The sequence below is a fragment of the Pleurodeles waltl genome, chromosome 10, assembly GCF_031143425.1.
Source record: "Pleurodeles waltl isolate 20211129_DDA chromosome 10, aPleWal1.hap1.20221129, whole genome shotgun sequence".
In the NCBI taxonomy this organism is placed as follows: domain Eukaryota; kingdom Metazoa; phylum Chordata; class Amphibia; order Caudata; family Salamandridae; genus Pleurodeles; species Pleurodeles waltl.
The window spans coordinates 159,442,563-159,462,738 of NC_090449.1; the positions used below are offsets into that span (position 1 = coordinate 159,442,563).

A 20,176-nucleotide genomic window follows, 5' to 3' on the forward strand; every position below is an offset into this window, starting at 1 on the left:
CTTGCTGCCTTCCATTGCTTTCAAAACACCTATGTCGAAGTAAGCCTCAGCAAGGCCTACTAGTGCAAGGGGTTCGCCCTTCTCAGCACAAAGTCCTCAGACCATATAGGAAGAAGTTGGCACAGAAACTAACAGCTGCAGACCTTACTGGGCATGTGCGAAAGTGGGAGATGCTAAATATAACTTGTCACTAGACAGATTTTCAAGAGTAGTTAACAGGAAGGGAGGACAGAGCACATGGCAGCATGTGGCAGAGATAATGGCTGCCATGAATACAAAATGGATTCCGCGAAATGTTCACAATAGTTGCTAAATACAAGATGTCTTCTGCTAATGCTTAATCTAATCGCTACTAAATTACAACACCTATACAGCATGTTTTTTCATGTACAGCATGTCTTTACAAGTTCAAAACTTCCCCAATTAGCAAATGGGGGGCACTTTGTTTTAGTTATCTGATGCATTCATGGGGATTACTTTTATGTTGGTGCCCCAGTCTGTTTAGTGTCCTAGTCTGACCCTGGTAACTTCTAAAGATCCAGGCCTTGGAAATTTCTTCTGGGGCGTGGACAGAAGCATCCTCCTGTAAAGTCTTGGGCAGGGCATGATGTGACTGACCCATTCCCATCCTTCCTGCCTATCCATAAGGTGTGACAGTCATTCTGTGACGCATATGTAGGCCAGTCCTCCCATGGGAGAGGAAGGGAGTAAGGGCAACAGGGGACCTCCATGACGTGTGAAGCAAGAAGCAGGGGTGACTTGTACCCTTTAAAAGTGGTGGGGGGAGGGAATTGCCCCACCATGTCCCAAAATAAATAAATTAAAACAACCCCCCCCACAAAACCCCAAAGTAAAACGTCCCCTCCCTCCAAAAGCCCAAATAAAAATAGAACACTAACTACAAAATAAATACAATCACTACACTTACATGCATTACACATATGAAATAAAATAAAACTGCGCTTAACCAAGGGCTGCATGTTCTCTGTGTTCTTCTTCTGTCTCTGCTGTCCGATAGAGGTAGAGCTCACCTAACTAATCCAGACGCTGCTCACACTCTTAGCCAGCATGAGAACAGCTCCTGGATTGGATAGAGCGGCCTGCCTGGTTGCTACTTCAGGCCATAGAGGCCTGTGTTTGGTCTCCAGCCAACTGTCTTAAGACAGCTGAGTGGAGAGCTTCAAAGTGCGCATGTCACTTTGGCTGGCTTAAAAGAGCTGGCCAAAATGACGTGTGCTTTGGAGCGTCCAGTCAGCCCTGCTTCAGTCCTCTGCTGCCAGTCGGCAACAGAGGACACACCCAGCATGTTTCTGGGCTCTGGGCTGGCGCTACTGCAGTGCACACTGCACCGGTAAAAATAAAATTGCAATTAAATCTTTTCATTTTCAATTTATTTTTGCCTTGAGCTGGGAAGAAGAGAAAGGGCAAGAGGGGGGAGAGCAGTGTCTGAAATATTGATAAGAAGGACAGAGAGAAATGGAGATGGGGATACGTATTGATAGGAGTAAGAGAAACTAGAAACTGGGGAAAGAGTGTGGTGTAAGGGAGAGAAACAAGAGGGGAAGGAGTAGAACAGGATGAGAAAAGGCGAGCGGCAAAATGAACGAGGGTTAAGGAAGATCAGTGGAAAGTAGAGACTAGGCAAAAGACAAAGAAGAACAAAACAGCAGAGAAGTGGGAAGGAGGGGGAGAGAGGCAGGGAGAAAAAAAAAAAGAAAGTGGTGATAGCAGAGTAAAAATAATGAGGTGGAGGGAAGGAGAGAATATAAAGAGGGGGGTAAAAGGCCAAAAAGGAAATGTATAAACCTGGGAGATAAAGGAGAGCTAAGGGGAAAAACATAAGGGGGCACCGAGGGGCAAAAATAATTTCTATAATTCTAACACGATGAAAAGGGGGACAATGAGAAAGATTCATTAAATGTTTTTCTCCTTCTCACCCCGCCTGTACACCTGCCTTGGACCCCCCCAATCTAAGCCACTGCTGTACAAGTTTAAATGTGCACATTCTGTAGGGATTTGCGCAGGTCTACTGTGTTGGGGTTATGTTAGTGTATAAGTAGTATTCGAGGTTACGAGCTTGTTGCTTTACACAACATGTTTGTTCGCAACTCTTCATTCAGGACTAGAACTCCGACCTGACAGTGTAAGGCTTCAGTTCACTCACTTCTGATTTCTCTTGAGGCTCTAGTTATTTCCTGCAGATTATCTCATGAACGTCCATTGGAAGTTATCACGTGTTTAATTGATCCTCTGTTCCCCCCTCTTCCAGGTTTCTATCTGATCTCTCCGTCAGAGTTTGAACGTTTTTCTCTTAGTGCCAAGAACATTACAGAGCCGTTGTGCACGGTGGAGTTCGACAGACCCTACAGCAGCAACGACACCAAATGCCTCAGGTGGGTGCGAGTTCTAGGGCCACCTGGTCAGGCACTCTTAAGGGTTTGGACTCTTCCTATCTTAAGAGGTGCAATCTGACATCCTCCCCAGTAACTCATCACTTGTGTACAGTGCATGATACATGTCCGTCCCTTGTAGTAATCATCCACCCAGCACTATGACCCGAGCCAGAATCGCTGTATGATGATTATCACTTTTAAGTCTGTTATAGACTGATTTAGCTGTCTATTGGCGAGGCCTACGTGTTTCCATTGTAATACATATACTTATGGTGGCCTTTGAGTCAGCCCCTTGTTCATGATTGGAAGGCTTTCACTTCCCTGCTCCTGATTTGTTTGCCCTGCCCAGTAGCATGTTACTCTTGCAGTGCTCCGATTGGGTGAGGTGTTGTCCTTCTATTGCTGACATCAGTGTCAGGAGCGGAATTGTTTTCTTTCCCTTTCTCTCTATGCTCCCTGTCTCGCACATCCGACTCTATTCTCTTCCCTATCTACTATTCCCTCTCTCTCTCTCCCTTCACCCTGCGTCCTCGTGCCTCCACTTCCCCATGTTTCTTTTCTTTACCTCTTTTGCCACCTGCTGTGGTTATGGGGGCAGTCATCTTTGTTTCTTTACCATTTTAAGATGGCTGCCTGTGTAAGCGCAGCAGCACCTTTAAATTTTTTGTTTCATTTTAACCAATCATATTAAAAGATGGCTGCAGCAGGTGCGCCTGCATCCACCGCAGTTATCTTTGAAAAATATTTTTTTAACATGACCCAAGACTAATTCAAAGATAAGATGCGGGCGTATCTGCTGCGTCCTAAAATTTAAAGCATGCAGTGCATTTTGGAAACAAGAGAATGTAGCGCCAAAGGGTTTTATTACAATAGTTGTGTGTGCTATGATAACTAAAAATGGCTCTAATATACTTTTGGTTAACTTTTAATTAAAAAAAAAAAATACACATTCTCTGTTGTAGTTTTCCAAACATTTGCAACTGTTTAATTAGCATTTGTATATCTTTCCAAACATAGTTTTGGAGACAGCAAATAATTATTGGTATGGCAGTTTGGACGGTTAATGTGCCTGCAGCATAAATCTGTACTAACTGTGAATGTGCATTTAACTTTGTGCTCAAGCACATTACAGATCTCTGCATTTTACCATCCCGTCACTCACTTTTATTAATGGGATTGAGTGTGAACAGCCTCATGCACAGCGTTACCTATGGATTCTGCTTTTTGGAACGGAGGGACACGGAGTTTAGAGCCAGATTTCAGCAACAGGTTCAGCAGTCCATGTAAGATAGCATCAGACACTCAACCAAATGAACTATTGTAACCATTTTGAAAAACAAACTATGAAATACAAGTAAATCTCTACACTGGGTGCATTAATCCATTTGCGGGGATTGGAATTTCCAAGTCACATATAGATTGCTTCTTGAGCATAACCTTCAGCTTACACAGATATATTTAGCAGATGCAGTAAATCATTCATCAGTCTTTCCTTTCTGCGAGTGAGCATGTGATGTATGCAATACACTCAGCTCACTGAGCAATCTCCAGGGACAAACCGGGAAATGGCATTCTACACAAAAATGGCTGACAAAGATTGTCATCTTCTCCTAGTTGTGTTATGTTATATGATTGGTACATGTGGCATGCATGTTCACGTTGACCTCTAATGCATATTGTATTTTTTTAATACAATGCAAAATTTTGTGACTACTAAAATTGACTAATTTCAAAGTAATCAGGCAGTATTTATAAAATTACCCAGCACCATCTCTAGTTTGTCCCAAAAAAAAAGTGACCAAAAATTATGCACATGTTTGTAAAGTAATCGTCAAACTATTTTTTTTATATTAGGAAGTATTTTAAAAGAAGGCAAAATGTTCGCACTTAAGTCCTTGTAAATCAACCTTAAGTCATTGGAAACAAGCACATCCTGTGAAGTCATCAGGTAGTCATTTTCAAGTCATCCTCAAATCATCAGGCTCTAGTTTCTAAACTTTGCTGATGACTTCAAGAGCCTGATGATGTCTGATGTGAAAATGACTTCTAATGTAGTTGGATGATCATTTAATCACTCTGGGATGGCTTCTAGAGTAATCCTATTTGACTTGGGTTTCAACGACATTTGTTAAAACATTACAAATGTACCCAGAGATGTCGACCATGGATACGCGCACGCATTAGCAGGGGCCATATTTTAAAGCATTTAGTAATGTTTTAAAACCATCCCAATAAGGCTGCTGTGGATGCTTCGCAGCAGCTGTCGAAGCCCTCCCACGCCCCACCCCCCAGAAAAAAGGCATTCGCAAATTCAGTAGGTTTCACTGGCGCGACCTTTTACTTAGCCAATGCGTGTTTGTCTATAGCATTTCATACTACACTTCTTTCTTCCAAATGAATCACTGCGGAAGTTGGTAGAAAGATGAATGATCCTGGAGTTTTGTGGCCAGATCAGGTGGTGTGGGGGCTTGCTTGACACATTTCATTTGCTTTTGGTATCTGTGTGAGTAACAATTTTTTTTTTTCAACTGAGTTGAAGATGGGAGTGTGCCCATAATCTGGATGTTGCAACTAGAAATACCTGCCCTGCACACTTTTTTTTTATGTAAAACTAGCACACAGATGTTGTTTGGTTCTTTAAAAATTAAAAAGACTAGACCAACGATGTTAAAATAAGTACAGGAGTGCTGGGTCGAGTCTCCGGATATTTAAATGATCTGGTTTTTCAAATACTTAAGTGCTATGCATTTAGATCCTAGATGGCTTTCCTGAAATTCTGGTACAAATCCGGCCTTCGGGGAGCTAAATTAGACCCACATGACTAGACCAGTGCTCAGGGGAGAGCTCTATTCTTAAGTTGTGTGTGAAACCCCTTCCCTCTTAACCTTCCTGCTGTTCGTAATGGGGTCTTCACTAATTTGCAAATATAAAAACCCCATAGAGAGTGAACCATTCTCCTAAAAGTCTGTGCCTCTTACACCGATGCTGTGAGGAATTTAGCTTTGACAAGAGCTGTTAATGAAACATGGTAAATGTGATTCTGCTCGCAAAAGAAAAGCAGCAAAAGAGAGGTCGGAGAGGGAAAGCCTAAACAAAACAACAACAAAAAAAATCAATTTTTCGGATAAATGATGATCTTGAAATGTTTGAGTAGGGTCAGAAATATATCTAAGGAAATAACCTATTGAAAGTGATGCAAAAACCTACTTTGTGATGACAAAGTGAGTAAAACTGTTAGGGTTCTCATGTGAATCTGTGTGAATATTGTGACCAGTACTTTAAATGGGCAGATAGTGTCCGGTTTTGAGTACCTACACTTCTTTAATTTGAAAGGGAGAGTACCTGCACTTCTCAGCGCTGTCGCAATACAATTAATATCGTACCTGCACTTGTCAGACGCAAACAGGTACTGTAAATATAAATCTAGCAGTGCAGATGGTATTCCATATTTAAAATACTGACTTTGACTTGATGTCTCTTGACGCTGTCCTTACTCTCTAAGCATCTTTTAGTGACCTCCGCAGAATGAAAGGCTGAGTCTGCCATGTCCGTAGAGTTAATTTATTACTGAGATCTGCTGGTTCCTTTCTCATCTGCAGCTGACACTCGTCTTGCACAGCTTCCGAGCAGAGGGAATTTGGTTAGAGGTGGTGTTTTATTTCCTGTGCATTTTAGACCCACTGCAGGTGCAGAGCTGCGGCAGAAGTTAAAATAAGTACCACCCGTACTGCTCTGTTGTGGAACTACTGACAGATGGCACAAAGAATTATCATTTATAAACTACCTATGCGCACCAAAAGTACAATCAGACTGGAAAATACAGCATTCCCGCCCACATCACCATCTCTTTCCGTAATAAAAAAAAAAAAAAAGTTTGTTTTTTTAGTGATGACGTTTTTTGGATTACTCTTCTGCAAACTCCACTCCAATACAAACCCAAAAGTTTACTGCCTAAATATTCCTCATATTTTCTGTTGAATGATATCATGCCTCCTGGGGATCGGCTGTGATTGGACAGATGGTCGGAGTCAGACTATGAGTATGTTTTATGTCCCCAATCATCGCGGAGGCGGCGGCTTGAGTGTTTTTGGGGAGTTCGAGATGAACGCTCTAAATTGGGCCCCGCTACGGCGGAAGAGGGCAGCCAGCTGGACCTGTGGGGCCAGGGACGCGCCTAGAGGCAGGAGAGGAGGCGTTATGACTGGCTTGGTTTCCTCACACCAGTTGGGTCATTCCAGGAGTGGTGTTAATGGGAGGCCCCCTGCGCCCGGTCTTCCGGTGCCGCCTCCAGGCCCACGCGCCAGCCCAGCCCGGCGCCTGCAGTTAATCTCTGCCTCATGCACGGAGCAGGGCGCGGATCCCTCCGAGCACGGCTCGAGGACAGCTTCTTGGCGCATGTCCGCTTGGAGCGGATTTGGAAATCATCTCATAGGGGTGACGTGGAGGGCAGAGAAACAGCTGCAGGAGTAAACTGGACTCAGCACGCTGAAAGGGAAGTCGTGGTTGTAGCGTTTTTTTCCATTTTTGTTCGTTCATTTCTCGCATCTGTCACGCGTGTTTTGAAAATGTCCCCATGAATGTGTCCTGGATAACGTAAGAAACACTGTGTGGATCCTTTCTAGCTTCCTCTCATGGTCTCTTTGTACCTCTTCCTAGCCAATACAAATATTGAAATGTTTGAGTGTATTAATGGCGGCTTGGCGTTTCTACAAGCAGGGGTAAGAACAAATCAAGTTAAAAAAATAATTCCATTGGGAGAGGAGTTCTGCACGAGTCCATCGGCCTCCCCCGCCGCCTCTTCGTCGCCCCCTCGCTCTGGCTTGGTCCACCTTGCAGAGGCCGTACTGTGACTTAAAAGTGGACGAGCCAAATAATTGACAGGCATGTCATTTGTGATGTGCACCCAATATGTGGTCTAGATCAATAGTTCCCAACCTTTTGACTCCTGAGCCCCCCCACTGAATCATTACTGGAAGTCGGGGTCCCCCAAGCAATTTATACGATTTTAAATTTCAAACATTAAAACAGTAATTTGCAAAAAAATACTCAAACAAGTACACACCAAATACACAAATTACTAAAAATAAAATTATTTTATATTGGAAAAAAATGCAAAAAGCGAAAAATAATAAATTGGTGCTACATTTAGGCAACAAACTTTTTTTTTTTTTTTTTTTTTTTTTTTTTTTTAGTTGAATCGTCAGGTTCTACACTTCCCAAGTAATTTCTGTTTTTATTTTTTAAGAACATAAGATCTGAAAAAGCTTTTTCACCTAAATATGTGCTGGGGAAAGGAAGTAAAACCATAACGGCCTCATCTCTTCATAACCTCTCTGTCACATGCAATGCATTTATTTTATAGCACCTCTCATGCTAGTGTAGGGTGTTGGAGCACTTTACAGGGGGTACAAGGTGTAGGATTCACATGTCATCCACACTGGTAGACATTTCCTTAGAGCGCTTGGTCTGGAGAAGCACTAACAAAGGATTCAGAACACAACACAGTGGTTAGCATTGACTTTAATAATAAGAGTGCATTTCTACGTAAGCAAACCGGTTTTAGCAGCAGAAGAAAATTGAAAAGAAACCACTTTCTAATTTACCATGCAGTTTGCATTCAGCTCTTTAATGGCAGTTCATAGCTCACTGTGCTAGATTACGATTGTAACTTAAGAACTGCACAGTAAAAAAAGAATATCTGTGATAAAAGCCATAACTCACTGTGCTATGCACATTAAATACTGTTCTTATCATGATACACATTCTTTGCGGCAGGTGTATTAACCACCTGCGCTACCTTTAAGTCAAAACTGCCACTAAACAAAACCCCCATTCCTCTCTAGCAGGTACATTAATTAGTAGAGTTATCTTGATGCTTTTATTTTTCCACGAAAGCTGCTGGATGTACAAAGAACTTTGCAGGGCTTTTAAAACTGCCGCACAAAGGAAGTAATAAATATAAAAACAAGCACGTTTGTCAGAGGCCCCAGCTGGAGAAGTACCTTCCTCCCAGCCCAGGCCTTCGGACCCCCTGGGAATGTCACGGACCCCTGGGGGTCCGCGGAACACAGGTTGGGAACCACTGGTCTTAGAGCCTTATTCAACATTGAGCATTAACATAGTCTGTTAAATCAAAGACAAGTTCATGAAGCTCAACAGAATCTGATTGCTGTCTAACTAGAGTTCTGCATACCCTCCCACCTAGAACTAGAGTGCCAAAGTGTCCTTAAGGTGAGAAAATAACTCCATAAACAAATGTAATTCCAAAAAGCTATGTTTTTCCAATAGAAACACTGTCTGAGACTACCTGTGATAGAGGGTCTGAATGGTCTGGCCAAAGCTTTTGTCCAGACCCTCACCTTGTCTGAGTAAAGTATACGCTTGTTCAGTCTCATCCAGACTGAAAGCAGCCGCTTAGAGTGAATTTGCTGCTGCTGGTCACTATTACCCAGCAAACAGGAGCAGAGTCGGTCACATGCAGAAGTGTAGAACCTGAGCTCAGTTGGTGATTTTGTCTGACAAGTGGACAAGTTTATTGATTGAAATATTACAGACGAGTCTTGTAAGAGGCTGCTGGCTAACTGCTGAGGAAAAAGTAAAAGGAGTGCAACGGCCTTCAAGCACTGATACAGAAAATAAACCAGTTTTAAAGCAGACTTCAATAGCTGCATCCAAGAGCCTGAATGTCACACTATGGCGCTGTGCAGTATTGAGAGCCCAATGCCTCATGCATGATCAACGCAACAAGAGAGGACTCCTACCAAATACTAGAGAGTGCGAATCCCTTTTACTCGATCCCAGGTTCTAACAATGCACTAGTTAAAAGGGTCATCCTACATAGAGGAGGAAAACTTTCTGTCGTGCAGCACTACTAATTAACAGTAGCATGGATCCCAGAACGTTGTTTGCTAGATGTCTGTCTGGTTTTTTGTTGTGACCTATTGTCACATTATTCACTTGATGGCCCATTTAAATCCTTTCTCTTAGAGAAGAGGAATATTGGCCAAGCGGTAGGAACAGGCCATCAGTTGATTTTGCAACAGCCTCCTCAAAAGTAGCTTGAACACAGAACCTTGCACCTGCCTGCATGTTTTCTGGCAGTGTAGTCTTAAGACAGCTTGACTTTGTGGGCACTCATGTTGAATCAGTAGTGAGCACAGGATTCTATCGACAAACCCTCTGTGTTGACAGTAAGACTGGTTCACGACTTGAGCACTTGTCGCTGATATCTGTGATTTGCAAGTCACAAATTTCAACACCAATAAGGCAAACTCTATATTTTTTTATCCTCCTAAAGTCAAATGAGTTCAGTTAAATTGTGTAATAGTATCACCGGTACAATGCAGTGCAAAACTACTGAATTAAGTGCTGTGTAACATAAGTTCTTATTTATTTTTAGGTAACCAGTGGTACTGCCGTTTCATCACGTTTTCATGGCCTCTAAGCTGAATTTAATGACCAATGGGACTTGTATAATGTCTGTTTGCAGCACCAATGGCAGTATATTTTATTGTAGTTTTTTTTTAGTTTTTTTATGAATTTTCTGTTCATTCCCAGCAACATGAATGGATCTCCTAAAATGAATCACGCAAACGGGACGTCTGTTCTGCAGGGTTCAGAGGCCTACCATTCCACGCTTGATGGAGCAGGTGAGGAAGACTTTAAGGCCAAGGACTAGTTGGGGTCAGTAGGTTTCTGCAAATACCCCTTTTCCTTCTTATTGAAATGGAAACGATAAGCCCAATATAGTGATTTCTGAGCTCAAGATGATGATGCCCATCGAGTTGTATGAAACCACTTTATAAGCTCGTTGTCTTGGCAGCTTTGGGAGGTTAGGTGTGATGTTCACTGAAATGGTTAGAAGTGTCTCTATTCCCCCAATCCCTCCAGCCTAAGGTTTTGTTGATATAATAGAACACTTTGAAAATTTGGATTTCCCTTTATGTAGAGGTGTTCAGCAGGCTAACTCGTCTATTTCCCCTTTACTTTCATGGTTACAGATGTGAGAATGTTCAGGTTGATGGTTAGTCATGAAGGAAATGTCCATATGCTTTCGGAAAAAGAAAAGGACATTCTGTCTTATTCTGTTTGAGCTGCATCACGTGCTCAGTCCAAAACCCATCAAGGTCACATTTAAGGTGAAATGGCCTTTTCGTGTTAATTTGAAACCTATATAAAGCGAGCGGATTTCTTTGTTGCCTCTGCTTACAACCACATATTTGCGTTCAGTGGTTGACTCTGAACGTCTTCTGTTACTATATATTATAAGCAGCATTTCATGCCTAGGATGTACAAGCACGAAATGGTCTGGTTATGAGCAAGGGGGCTTATGGCATAAGTGGCTGAGTACAGTGATAGGCATGCAGAATTCAGGAAAGTATACCTTTAAGATTTTTACAAAATGTCAGTAGTTCTGTTGTTTCTCAGTGTTTAGTCCAAACAATAAGGGTGGGAAACAATTGAGCTTAGCTTCCGCCACCCCGGGATATCTGTTATCTATTCATTGAACATTGGGTCTGGCTGTTATCAGGCTGATGGTGACAGTAGCTGTCTCAGGTGAGCTTTTACAGATTACATTCGTTAGTTTAATCTAGAGTAGACCAGCCAGTGTGGTTTCTTTGGGATTTGTGGTGAGCTGGTGCACCATTGTATAATTGTTATCCCCGCCAGAGCTATAAGAGTTATCTCATAAGTCTTTCTATTGAGATGCTAACATTTTGAGGCTGCACATTGCCAGCAGGTGCAATAGTCCCTCACGGATTCGAGTGGCCTTGGCTACTGCTGCGTGGTACTTGTTTCAGGAAAGGATGGATCTACCTGAAAAGCCATAGGGAGTCTGGAGAACAATATCAACTTCTCAAACATAATAGGACATTAGAAACAGCTTGGGCATTGATGCTGTTTTCAACATTTTCACCTTAGAAAGTTTGTCCAGTCAGTGGTAAACAAAATTGAATTGTTGTAAGGGTGTTACAGGTAGGAGCCAGTGATGAGAATTGATGAATGCCAACTAGTGCCCATTAAAGACTCAGCAATATCCAGGATAATGTTAAGATTCCCGTTATTGCCAGCCATCTTTTTTTGTGGGGTTCCTAGTGCCAGAGTAGTCAAATAATCCACTTAGACTATGGCTTTTAACGTTTCTGTGAACTTGATGAAGTATTACTCCATAACTCTGCATCCTGCTTAAAGGGTACAACTTTGATAATGTTGTGACTCACAAGTATGGAACTTAACCACATAGCGCTTGTCCAAGCTTTAAATTTTACAGGACGGGAATGTGCATCTGTACAACTCTGTGTAGTTTGCAGTCAACATGTAGGTTGGCATATGTGGCCTTTATTCTTTGGTACCGTAATGATTTAGTTTCACGCTTTTCGAAGCTTCATTGCCATTTATATCGTGGGTGGGGGATGGATGAATAGTTCTATACAAAATGACTTTTTAGCTTAGAAATATTTGTAATGTTCTCTGCTCTATCTTCTGTAGGAACACCAGTGGAAAGTCCAACAACACTGTCACCGTCCTCAATAGACTCTCCCAATCACAGCATAGACAATGTTCATGAAACCACTGGCGATATCACGGTGGAGGAAGTGAAGGATTTTTTGACGTACGTACTAGATTATTAAACATTTCTGTTACCTATTGATACATATTTACTTTACTGAGATGTATGCAACAGTAGACCATCTGATTGTGTGAGGGGAAAAAATACATTTCTGAGTGTATCTCTGGATGTTCCTCCTAAACCAACAAATCTGTGTATTTCTATCAAATAACCCAACACATTGTAGTTTGCAGGATACCTTTGGTGTCCTCCTTCCCAAGTTACTATTCATGTGCATGCACCTACTAGTCCAGGTTATCAGTCCTCCAACTTTGTTTTCAACTTTATATAGACAGTAATCTGATCCTTCTGTTTGCATGCAAATTTGAAAGGTATTTACCCTCAACAAAAAGGGAAATATAACAAATGCCAGTAGTGGTTTTAAAAACTGCGCCTTTAATCTGGCCTTTTTTCTTAGGCCTACCCTTCGCTCCCCTACAAAATCAAGTTGTTAGAAACTTTAGCACATTGCTTGATGGTAACTGTTCTGCTGCCTCCCTGGCAACCCCTTACTCCCCAAATATAGTAAGTAAAGGAAAGTATCGTTCAGCTGAAAATGTTCAGGAAAATGCACCCTCATCTTTCCCAGTCTGCGTGTGACGGATCAGGTTATGCCTTTATCTGGAAAGACTTGATCAGTCAGCTACTGCATACGAAAACATCGGCCTAGCTCTACCTACAGAATCAGCTAAACCACCTTCAAAGACAAGAACCTGAAGGAAGATCCTCCCAAGGCCCTTTGCTCAGAAATCTTTTCTTTGGCAGTCAAATGGAAACTGAACTGGAGCCCAGTGCCAGTGGCAGGTTAACTGGTCCACTTCCCATGGACTCTTATAGTAACCACCAAAGCCGATGCCCAAATCGAAATGGGTCCTGAAGTGGACATTTGGTAACTTTTTTTCACTCCACAAATTACTGATTTAGTGAAAATATATTTGGGACGCTGCATGATATCTGAACTGGGAACAAAAGCATAACTGTACTAGAGGTAATTATCCCTTTGCCTTTTTAGCTCAGATTCTTGAATAAAGTTAGGTTGACAGGTGGTTGAGCTTGCTTGTTTAGGAAGTGGAAACAGGTCCCTGCAGGGTGAGGAAATGAAACAGCCTGCAGACATGTCACTACTTTGCTTTCTTTGTGACTTTGTTGGCGGAGCCACCGTGATACACTGTATGTCACGAGACACAAGTTTAAGGTCAGATGAGCAAAGTGTGGAGCGTGAGTATGGGGGCAGCGGCTAGAGTAGTTGAAAGTCACAGCCTTCCTGCATCAAAGCACGAATGGAATTTGTTTCTGCAAACCATTCAAGGACCCCTTGTTGGGGAATACTGTGCTTTGAGGAGGTGGAGAGCAATGATAGGTGAGCGGTGAACCATCATGGGACCCCCTTGTAGCAAGTTGCAACCTTTACTTGAGGTGTTTGGGAGCAGTGATAGGCGGACAGAAGAGGTTTTTCATTGACATTATCATGTATCTTCCTATGTATCATTGGCACAGGACTCAATTAAGGATTTTTCCCTTTTCCTGTGACTGCTGTTAAAAAAATCAGTAGAGGCTGCACTCCATGATGTCTCCCTTGCTCACAAGAACATGCCTAGTGTGCGGCACAGGCGAGTGCATAGATGTCTCCTTTCACAGAAACCTGCTCATACTCTATATTGGCATTATAGGGACAAAAGTGACTCTGGTTTCCTTTTGCAATTCTAACCTGTAGCTCTAAACTGCCCACGGCCTACTTCCATTAAGTTTTGCGTGTCACAGTTGCAGCAGTTTTAAGGGTCACATATAGCATCTGCATCAACCCTATAAACCCTTCAATTAATTTTCTCACTAGCCCCTGCATGCTTCTGTGGCTCATTTCCTCCAGTGGCCACCTATTAGATGATTTGTGTCCAATTTCAGTTTGTATCAGTGGCACAACGTTTTGTCATTCATAAAACCATCCATTGAAAGGTTGGCTGCTACAGGTCTGGTTTGGGTGGGCTGCAGATAGATAACTGCCTGATGAAGCCATGATTCCTGCTGGTCATTCAGTAATAACTTGAAACTCGAGGGTGGGCACCTCTTCTATGCTGTTCAATACCCTGTGGTACTGAGCACTGGTGTCTCTTGCAGGAAAACCAATGCATGCTTGTAAACCATGAAACGACTTTCTTTTACATTTGTGTCCTAAATGACAATACACCCCTGGTTCGGGTAGCTATACAAGCTTTCGGCTCCATGTTTGACTGCCACGCTAGCCCGATTGGTTTTCATTGATTGGTGAGTCTTAGAAAATGTTGATCCAAGCTAGAGATTCTCGTGAAGGGGCTAACAAAAAAACTCCAATCCTTCTCAGTCTATGTAATGCCTTTTATCCTTTAATCTTTCTCGGTTGACACAGTTGCATTCTTGCCTATTGTCTGCCTGACAGATGAGGTTGAGCCGAACGGCGTGGGGGATGTGTGCTCCAACAGCTTTCATTGCGCTGTTATCTCTGCCGGTTTCTCTCTTGCTTATAAAAGGGGCTCCTTGTATTCTGGTATTTGTGTTTTGTGACATTTTTATATTTTAAAAATATATTATTTGATAATTTTATGTTTATCCATATTTATTTTGGGCTGGTGGGGGGGGGCTGAAGCTAGTATTATTTCCACATATATTTAACTGATAAATGTGCACTCGTGCTTGAATTCCTGACTGGTTTCAATAATATGAATAGATACAGAAGATAAATCAATAAACTCAAACACTTGCACATTTTCGTATCAACCTTGTGGACCTCTAAAGCTGCTTAAGCCTCATTGGGAAACTCTTTCTCTGTTTAACTCCCTTACCATTCAATCCGCGCAGCTACTGACCTGGCAGTCATGACTGTCAGGATTAAGAATCACTTAAAAAAAATCCAGTTTTTACCTATATTTAAAAATAAATACAAATAGATGGAAAATAGATGGTTTCTTGTAAAAATGGAAAGCTGGTGCCTTTTGGTGTGAAGTGTCCTTATTTAATGTCCGTTGCCGCCTTCTGTGCCGTGGCTTTGTTGCTGTTTGCGCGCCCCGGCAAGCAGCCTGCGCCCGCATCCATCACTGGGGGTTCCCCTCGCCGTCAGTGGATTATAGCTCAGAGCGCTGAGGACATCGGATTTGTGCCGCCCCCAGCTGTTGTCCGGATCTGGGGCTGGCTTGGAAGAGGTGCTGCTGGCCATGTGCAGGGGCTGCCCCTGGATTGTGTGGAACTCCTTGTTTCACGTCGTGGCGGCGGCGTCTGTGGGATTCTAATTGGGTCACGGAGTCCCAGAGAGCACTTGCGCATTTCCCTTCCGCTTCGTTGACCAAGCACAGGACGCTTTCTGTGTCCAGCCCAGGAGGTGTCCTGCATGGACTTCTAGAAAATTCGACACAAAGGATTTTTTTTGTTTCGTACAATTTAAATGTAATTTTGTTTCATGGCTCTCTACCTTTCATCGATTGCGTTCAACTGCTTTTGTACGGATGAATCCTCATAGACTGCGGAAAAACCTGAATCTTGTGTGTGTGGGGGTGGGGGGTGGGCTTCAAAAGCAGATATTTACTGAGAGACATGACAGATAAACTATTTCTAGGAGGCCGTGTAGCACACCACCCTGTGGGCCTTAGGCAGAGATAGAAAACCCCAGCAACCAGTAGGTTCTATGTTTGCACTGTGAGCGATGCTTGGAGGGAGACAGACTGAAAATATGCAGTTAATTATTTATCCCTCATGTAAAATACAAAGATTGTCTTGACTTTAATCAGTGACAGGTGGGAATAGGAAAAAATGTATGTGAGGGTGTCTTTCTTTGTTTTTAAGTCGAAGCCTGCTAGACCGCGCATGCGCTTTCTGTTGCGTGACAATTAGTTGTTTTCCAAGAAGATAGAGAGGCTTGGAGCCCATCCACTGCTTAACATTGGTTGGTTTTCCTTGTCACTTACTTGCCTGCTTTTTATTCGCGTCTCAAGTTGCCAATCTTGTATGTTCCACCTATGTAGAATTGCCTCTTTACAGTCTCTTCGAATGCTTGTTTCTTTCGGCCATCGGAATTCTCCCCCCCCCCCCCCAACTCTGAGTTTTTTCTTCTTCTTATTATTATTATTATTATTAGAACTGTTCTTTAGTTCAATCCAATTCAAGGCTATTTCTGCCTCAGTGACTTGCACGTGATGCCATTGGCCGTGTGGACTTGGAGTCGCATGTACTACCTGGAACAGAATTTATTGTAGCCCAAGCTACTAGTAAGGGTTTGGGGGCTGTCCGATTAACTATACACCTGTTCGAAGATAATCGATAACCTGGGATGGTGCACTCCGTCGGGTATCCCATACTTGGTTCTCCTAGCTGAAGAGACGGGTGGTCCTATCTCTTTAGTCGCTGACACTAATCACAGTAAGAGCTGTGCTGCCTTCTGGTTTCAGCCTTGTGCTTGAGACTCTTACCTGGCTCTGCAGTCCTTCGTCTTTCCACTGCCAGGCCTTCATCGAGTCACCAGTGTGACTTACAGCCCTACCATCTGCCTCAACATCTCCCATTCCCAGCACGGTGTTCATCTCTACTTTCCCCTTTAGTCTTCTATTTATATTGACAGAATCCTGTGTGTTGTCACGTGTTGTTCAGTAAAGGGAATGAAAATTAAATGAAGTTGTTTATGTTGCTCAGTGACTGAGGCACCACGCTGTTTAGTACAGAAACGGTAGGACTGGCCTTTCCGGCAATTTGGCAGCGCCAGAAGGGCTGGTCTGACAAGTCCGTTTGTGGGCTGTGTTTTTGGCTGTTCTGGGCCTGTTTTATGGCCTAGGCCTAGTGGGCCGGTTAATAAACATACACGTTGCCTGCAGCAAGCACAAATGCATGCTGTCCCCTATACCTCGCAGAACACCTATACAAGTTCAAAACTGTCCTGTTTTGCATAAGTAGGCCAGTGCTTTTTACCTATCTGTTTTGCTAGTGGGAGGGCGGGGGCAAATCTATTTTGATGCCTATATATTTTTTTGTTCAGGTCCGGCCCAGAGTACAAACTGCTAACCAAAAAAAACATATGGAGGGGATTGGGTTCTCCCAATTTAGTTTTGTCTCGCCTGTAAATTCAGTGCACCGTGTTTTTGTTGTGTGAAAATTTACATGGTTAGTTTTTAGAGAGTTCATCACCAATCTTCATCTTTTAGTTTTTTTTTTTAACATACTCCTAATTTTGTCAGCTCAGCTAAGGGACCGGAATCGATGAGAGTTGTGCCAATTAAGTGGCAAAGCAGGGATTAAACCCATATCTGACTTGCATATGGCAGTTTCGCTACTGAACCAATCCTTCTTCCGGGTACGTTTGTGCTATTAGATGAATTTAAGCATTTCTGCTTGAGTCATTGTTGTTAGTTATGGTGATTTGGCGCACACGCAGATTCCGTGTAAAGTGTCTGAGAAAATGTGTGAATGGCCGCCTACCCAGGTTATTTAAAATTGCCCTGCTCTAGAAACTCAAAACAGCATGCATATTCGCATGGAGTTTATGTAACGACGTAATACATTTCACTGTGGTGGTTTTTGTGATGATTTCGTACCCTCTTGTAATTGCCAAATACTCGTGTGTAGAAGTTTCCTAGGGTCGTAGCGCCTCCTTGTGGCTAGTATACAATCTGCGCCTTAGCATTTATAGAAGAGTTCGAAAACGCGAAAAATGTGTGATCTCTTAAGTAACTAGATCAATAAATGCGCTGCAGTGGTAAGTGTAATCTGTTGCATTATCCAGTAGTAGTGAGAGATGATGTGAGCTATTTCACGAGGACTGGATTTTAATGTAACCGATTACTAGAGGACGTCCTTGGTGTCACAGGGATTGGAATCTGTAGTATGCAGGAAAAACCGATATCTGCAGCAGGTGTATTTACCCACAGTTTAGTGAATGGAATGAGGACCCGTGGCCGCCAGGCCGCTCATAGGTCGGCGTGTCGATCATACCAACACTTCAGCGACCTACCTCAACCAGATTTTGCACCGACTTGTACAGTCAGTACATTGTTGTATTTTAAATGTAGAGGCATTTTTTTTCAATCGAACCCTTCATACCTTTCTCGCCTTCTCTAAGCCAGGTGTGCAGCAGCATCTTCTAAACTTAACGTTTGATGGGGAACATCTCTGGGCACCAGGTTGACAAGTTGGAAAAGCCAATAGGTTTCGCATATGGGCAAGCTTTTGTTTTTGGCAATGCAATGGAGTGGGGTGGTGAAGGGAGAGCAGGTGGTTTGAAGTGTATATGATATACTAGTCTGGATGCAGTTGGGAGAAAGAGTCGGAGTAGGGCTTCAGTTTATAAAAACAGTGCTAGGCCCTTGCATCAGTGCATGGTCTTGGGCTGCTCATACACGAACAATGAAAACATCTGGTAATTCCCTTTTTTCCAGACACAGAGAGTGAAATATAAAAAAAATAGATGAGATGCATTTTGCCAATGGAAAAATAAGTCTAAAGATAAGGCAAAGCCAAGCCTGCAACCTGCTGAATCATCCTGGACTCTGACCTCAGCATGAACCATCAAATCAACTCCGTCACCGCCACCTGCTTCTGCCTCCTACGCAAGTCCTTCAAGTGGATCCCCCTCGAACATAGAAAGACCATCACACGGCCTCATCAACCAGCAGACTGAACTTCGGCAACGCACTCTGCTGAAATCAACAAGAAACTCACCCACAAACTACAAAACATCCAGAACTCCGCCGCCAGACTGGTCCTCGACACTGCCACATCTCGCAACACCTGCGTACACTGCACTGGCTCCCCTTAGAAAAAAGAATCAATTTCAAGATCCTCACCCACGCACGCAAAGCCCTCGACAAGACCGGACCGGCCTACCTGAACCAGCGACTCAACTTCCACGTACCCCACAGGGCCCTACGCTCAGCCCAGCTCTCTCGCAGAAGTACCCCGCATCAGGAAAACCAGAACAGGAAGATGCTCCTCCTCCTACCTCGCAGCCACCACCTGGAACACCCTTACTCTCCACATCAGACAAACCACCTCCCTCCTCAGCTTCACAAAGGAACTGAAGACATGGCTTTTTAAGAACCACCCCACCGGTAAACACTACACTGAAGGAAGAGAAAAACGCAGAAATAAGGTATGGTAGGAAACAGAAGCAAAGATAAAGATGTCAAGCAAGAACTGCAAATAAAGAACCAAAGGAGAGAAGCATGGCATTGAAGACAGTACAGAATTAAGACACATGCACGTAGTATCTCTCTCTCGCCACATGCATAAACTGTAACGTCTCAGCACTGAATCAAAAAGTGAGAGGGGTTGAGGTGGGTAAAGCAGCACAAGGGAGCCGGAGGAAGGCAGGGAGAGGACAAATGACAACAATGCAGGCGCACCGACTACTTGGATGGAAGTAAAAAAGAAGTACTTCAGAACCCTGCAGCATGTGGAAGGACACTGGCCGTCAGTCACTTTTCCCGAATTGGAAGGAGTACTTTGTCCAAGCTCTAGAGAACAGCTGAAGCCTGCAGGAGAAGAGAGGAAGTCAAACCTGATGACGTGAGGATTACTGCTAACCGATGAGAAGCAAGGAAAGGAGAGTGACCGGAGTAGCCAAGCAATGGTAAGTAATGGGAAGGCTGTGGGTGGGTTGTAAGTCTATTGGTGGCTGTAAGTCTCTTTTCAGATAGTTTTTTTTTTTTTTTTTTTTTTTTTTTTTTTTCCTCTCAAAGACAAAAGATTTCACCACAGTGCAAACAAAACCTTAAAAGACGGTCGCTTAGTTCATGGGTGCGTTACTATCCTCTGGTGTTAGGGGTGCTATGCAGGCACTAAGCAAAAGGGAATAATAATGCAGCACCATTAACCCACCCACAATTGCCAACAGCAGGCCTTCAATGGCTCCCACTCCAATAAGGGTTACTCGGGGTGTAGTTACAGGGGAAACAATGGAAAGGGTAGAGGAAAAGGTGGCTCCAGGAAAAGAGCCCCCACTCCTAAACACTCACTCTCCATCCATTCCCCCCCCCCATCACACATTATCAGTCGGGGAGGATATCCGATTTCCTTTAGCAGTGGATGGAAATCATGTCAGATCAGTGAATCTTGGCGGTAGTCCAACAGGGCTGAGGCCACTGAATCGATGCATTCTGTCTAAATACCTCCGTATGACCATTCTGCAGGATGTCACCCCACTACTTTGGCAGAGGACTTT

At 43.3% G+C, this 20,176-nt stretch overlaps 1 protein-coding gene across 2 annotated transcripts in view; it reads left to right on the forward strand.

Moving 5' to 3' along the window:
- The window catches only part of LLGL1 (LLGL scribble cell polarity complex component 1), a 261,337-nt gene that overhangs the window by 231,587 nt on the left and 9,574 nt on the right, over positions 1 to 20,176 (forward strand). For both annotated transcript variants that reach the window (XM_069210096.1, XM_069210097.1), the window contains exons 19-21: positions 2,270 to 2,393; positions 9,951 to 10,042; positions 11,883 to 12,006. In XM_069210096.1, the coding sequence (XP_069066197.1) occupies positions 2,270 to 2,393; positions 9,951 to 10,042; positions 11,883 to 12,006 (340 nt within the window). The remainder of the gene's footprint in view (positions 1 to 2,269; positions 2,394 to 9,950; positions 10,043 to 11,882; positions 12,007 to 20,176) is intronic.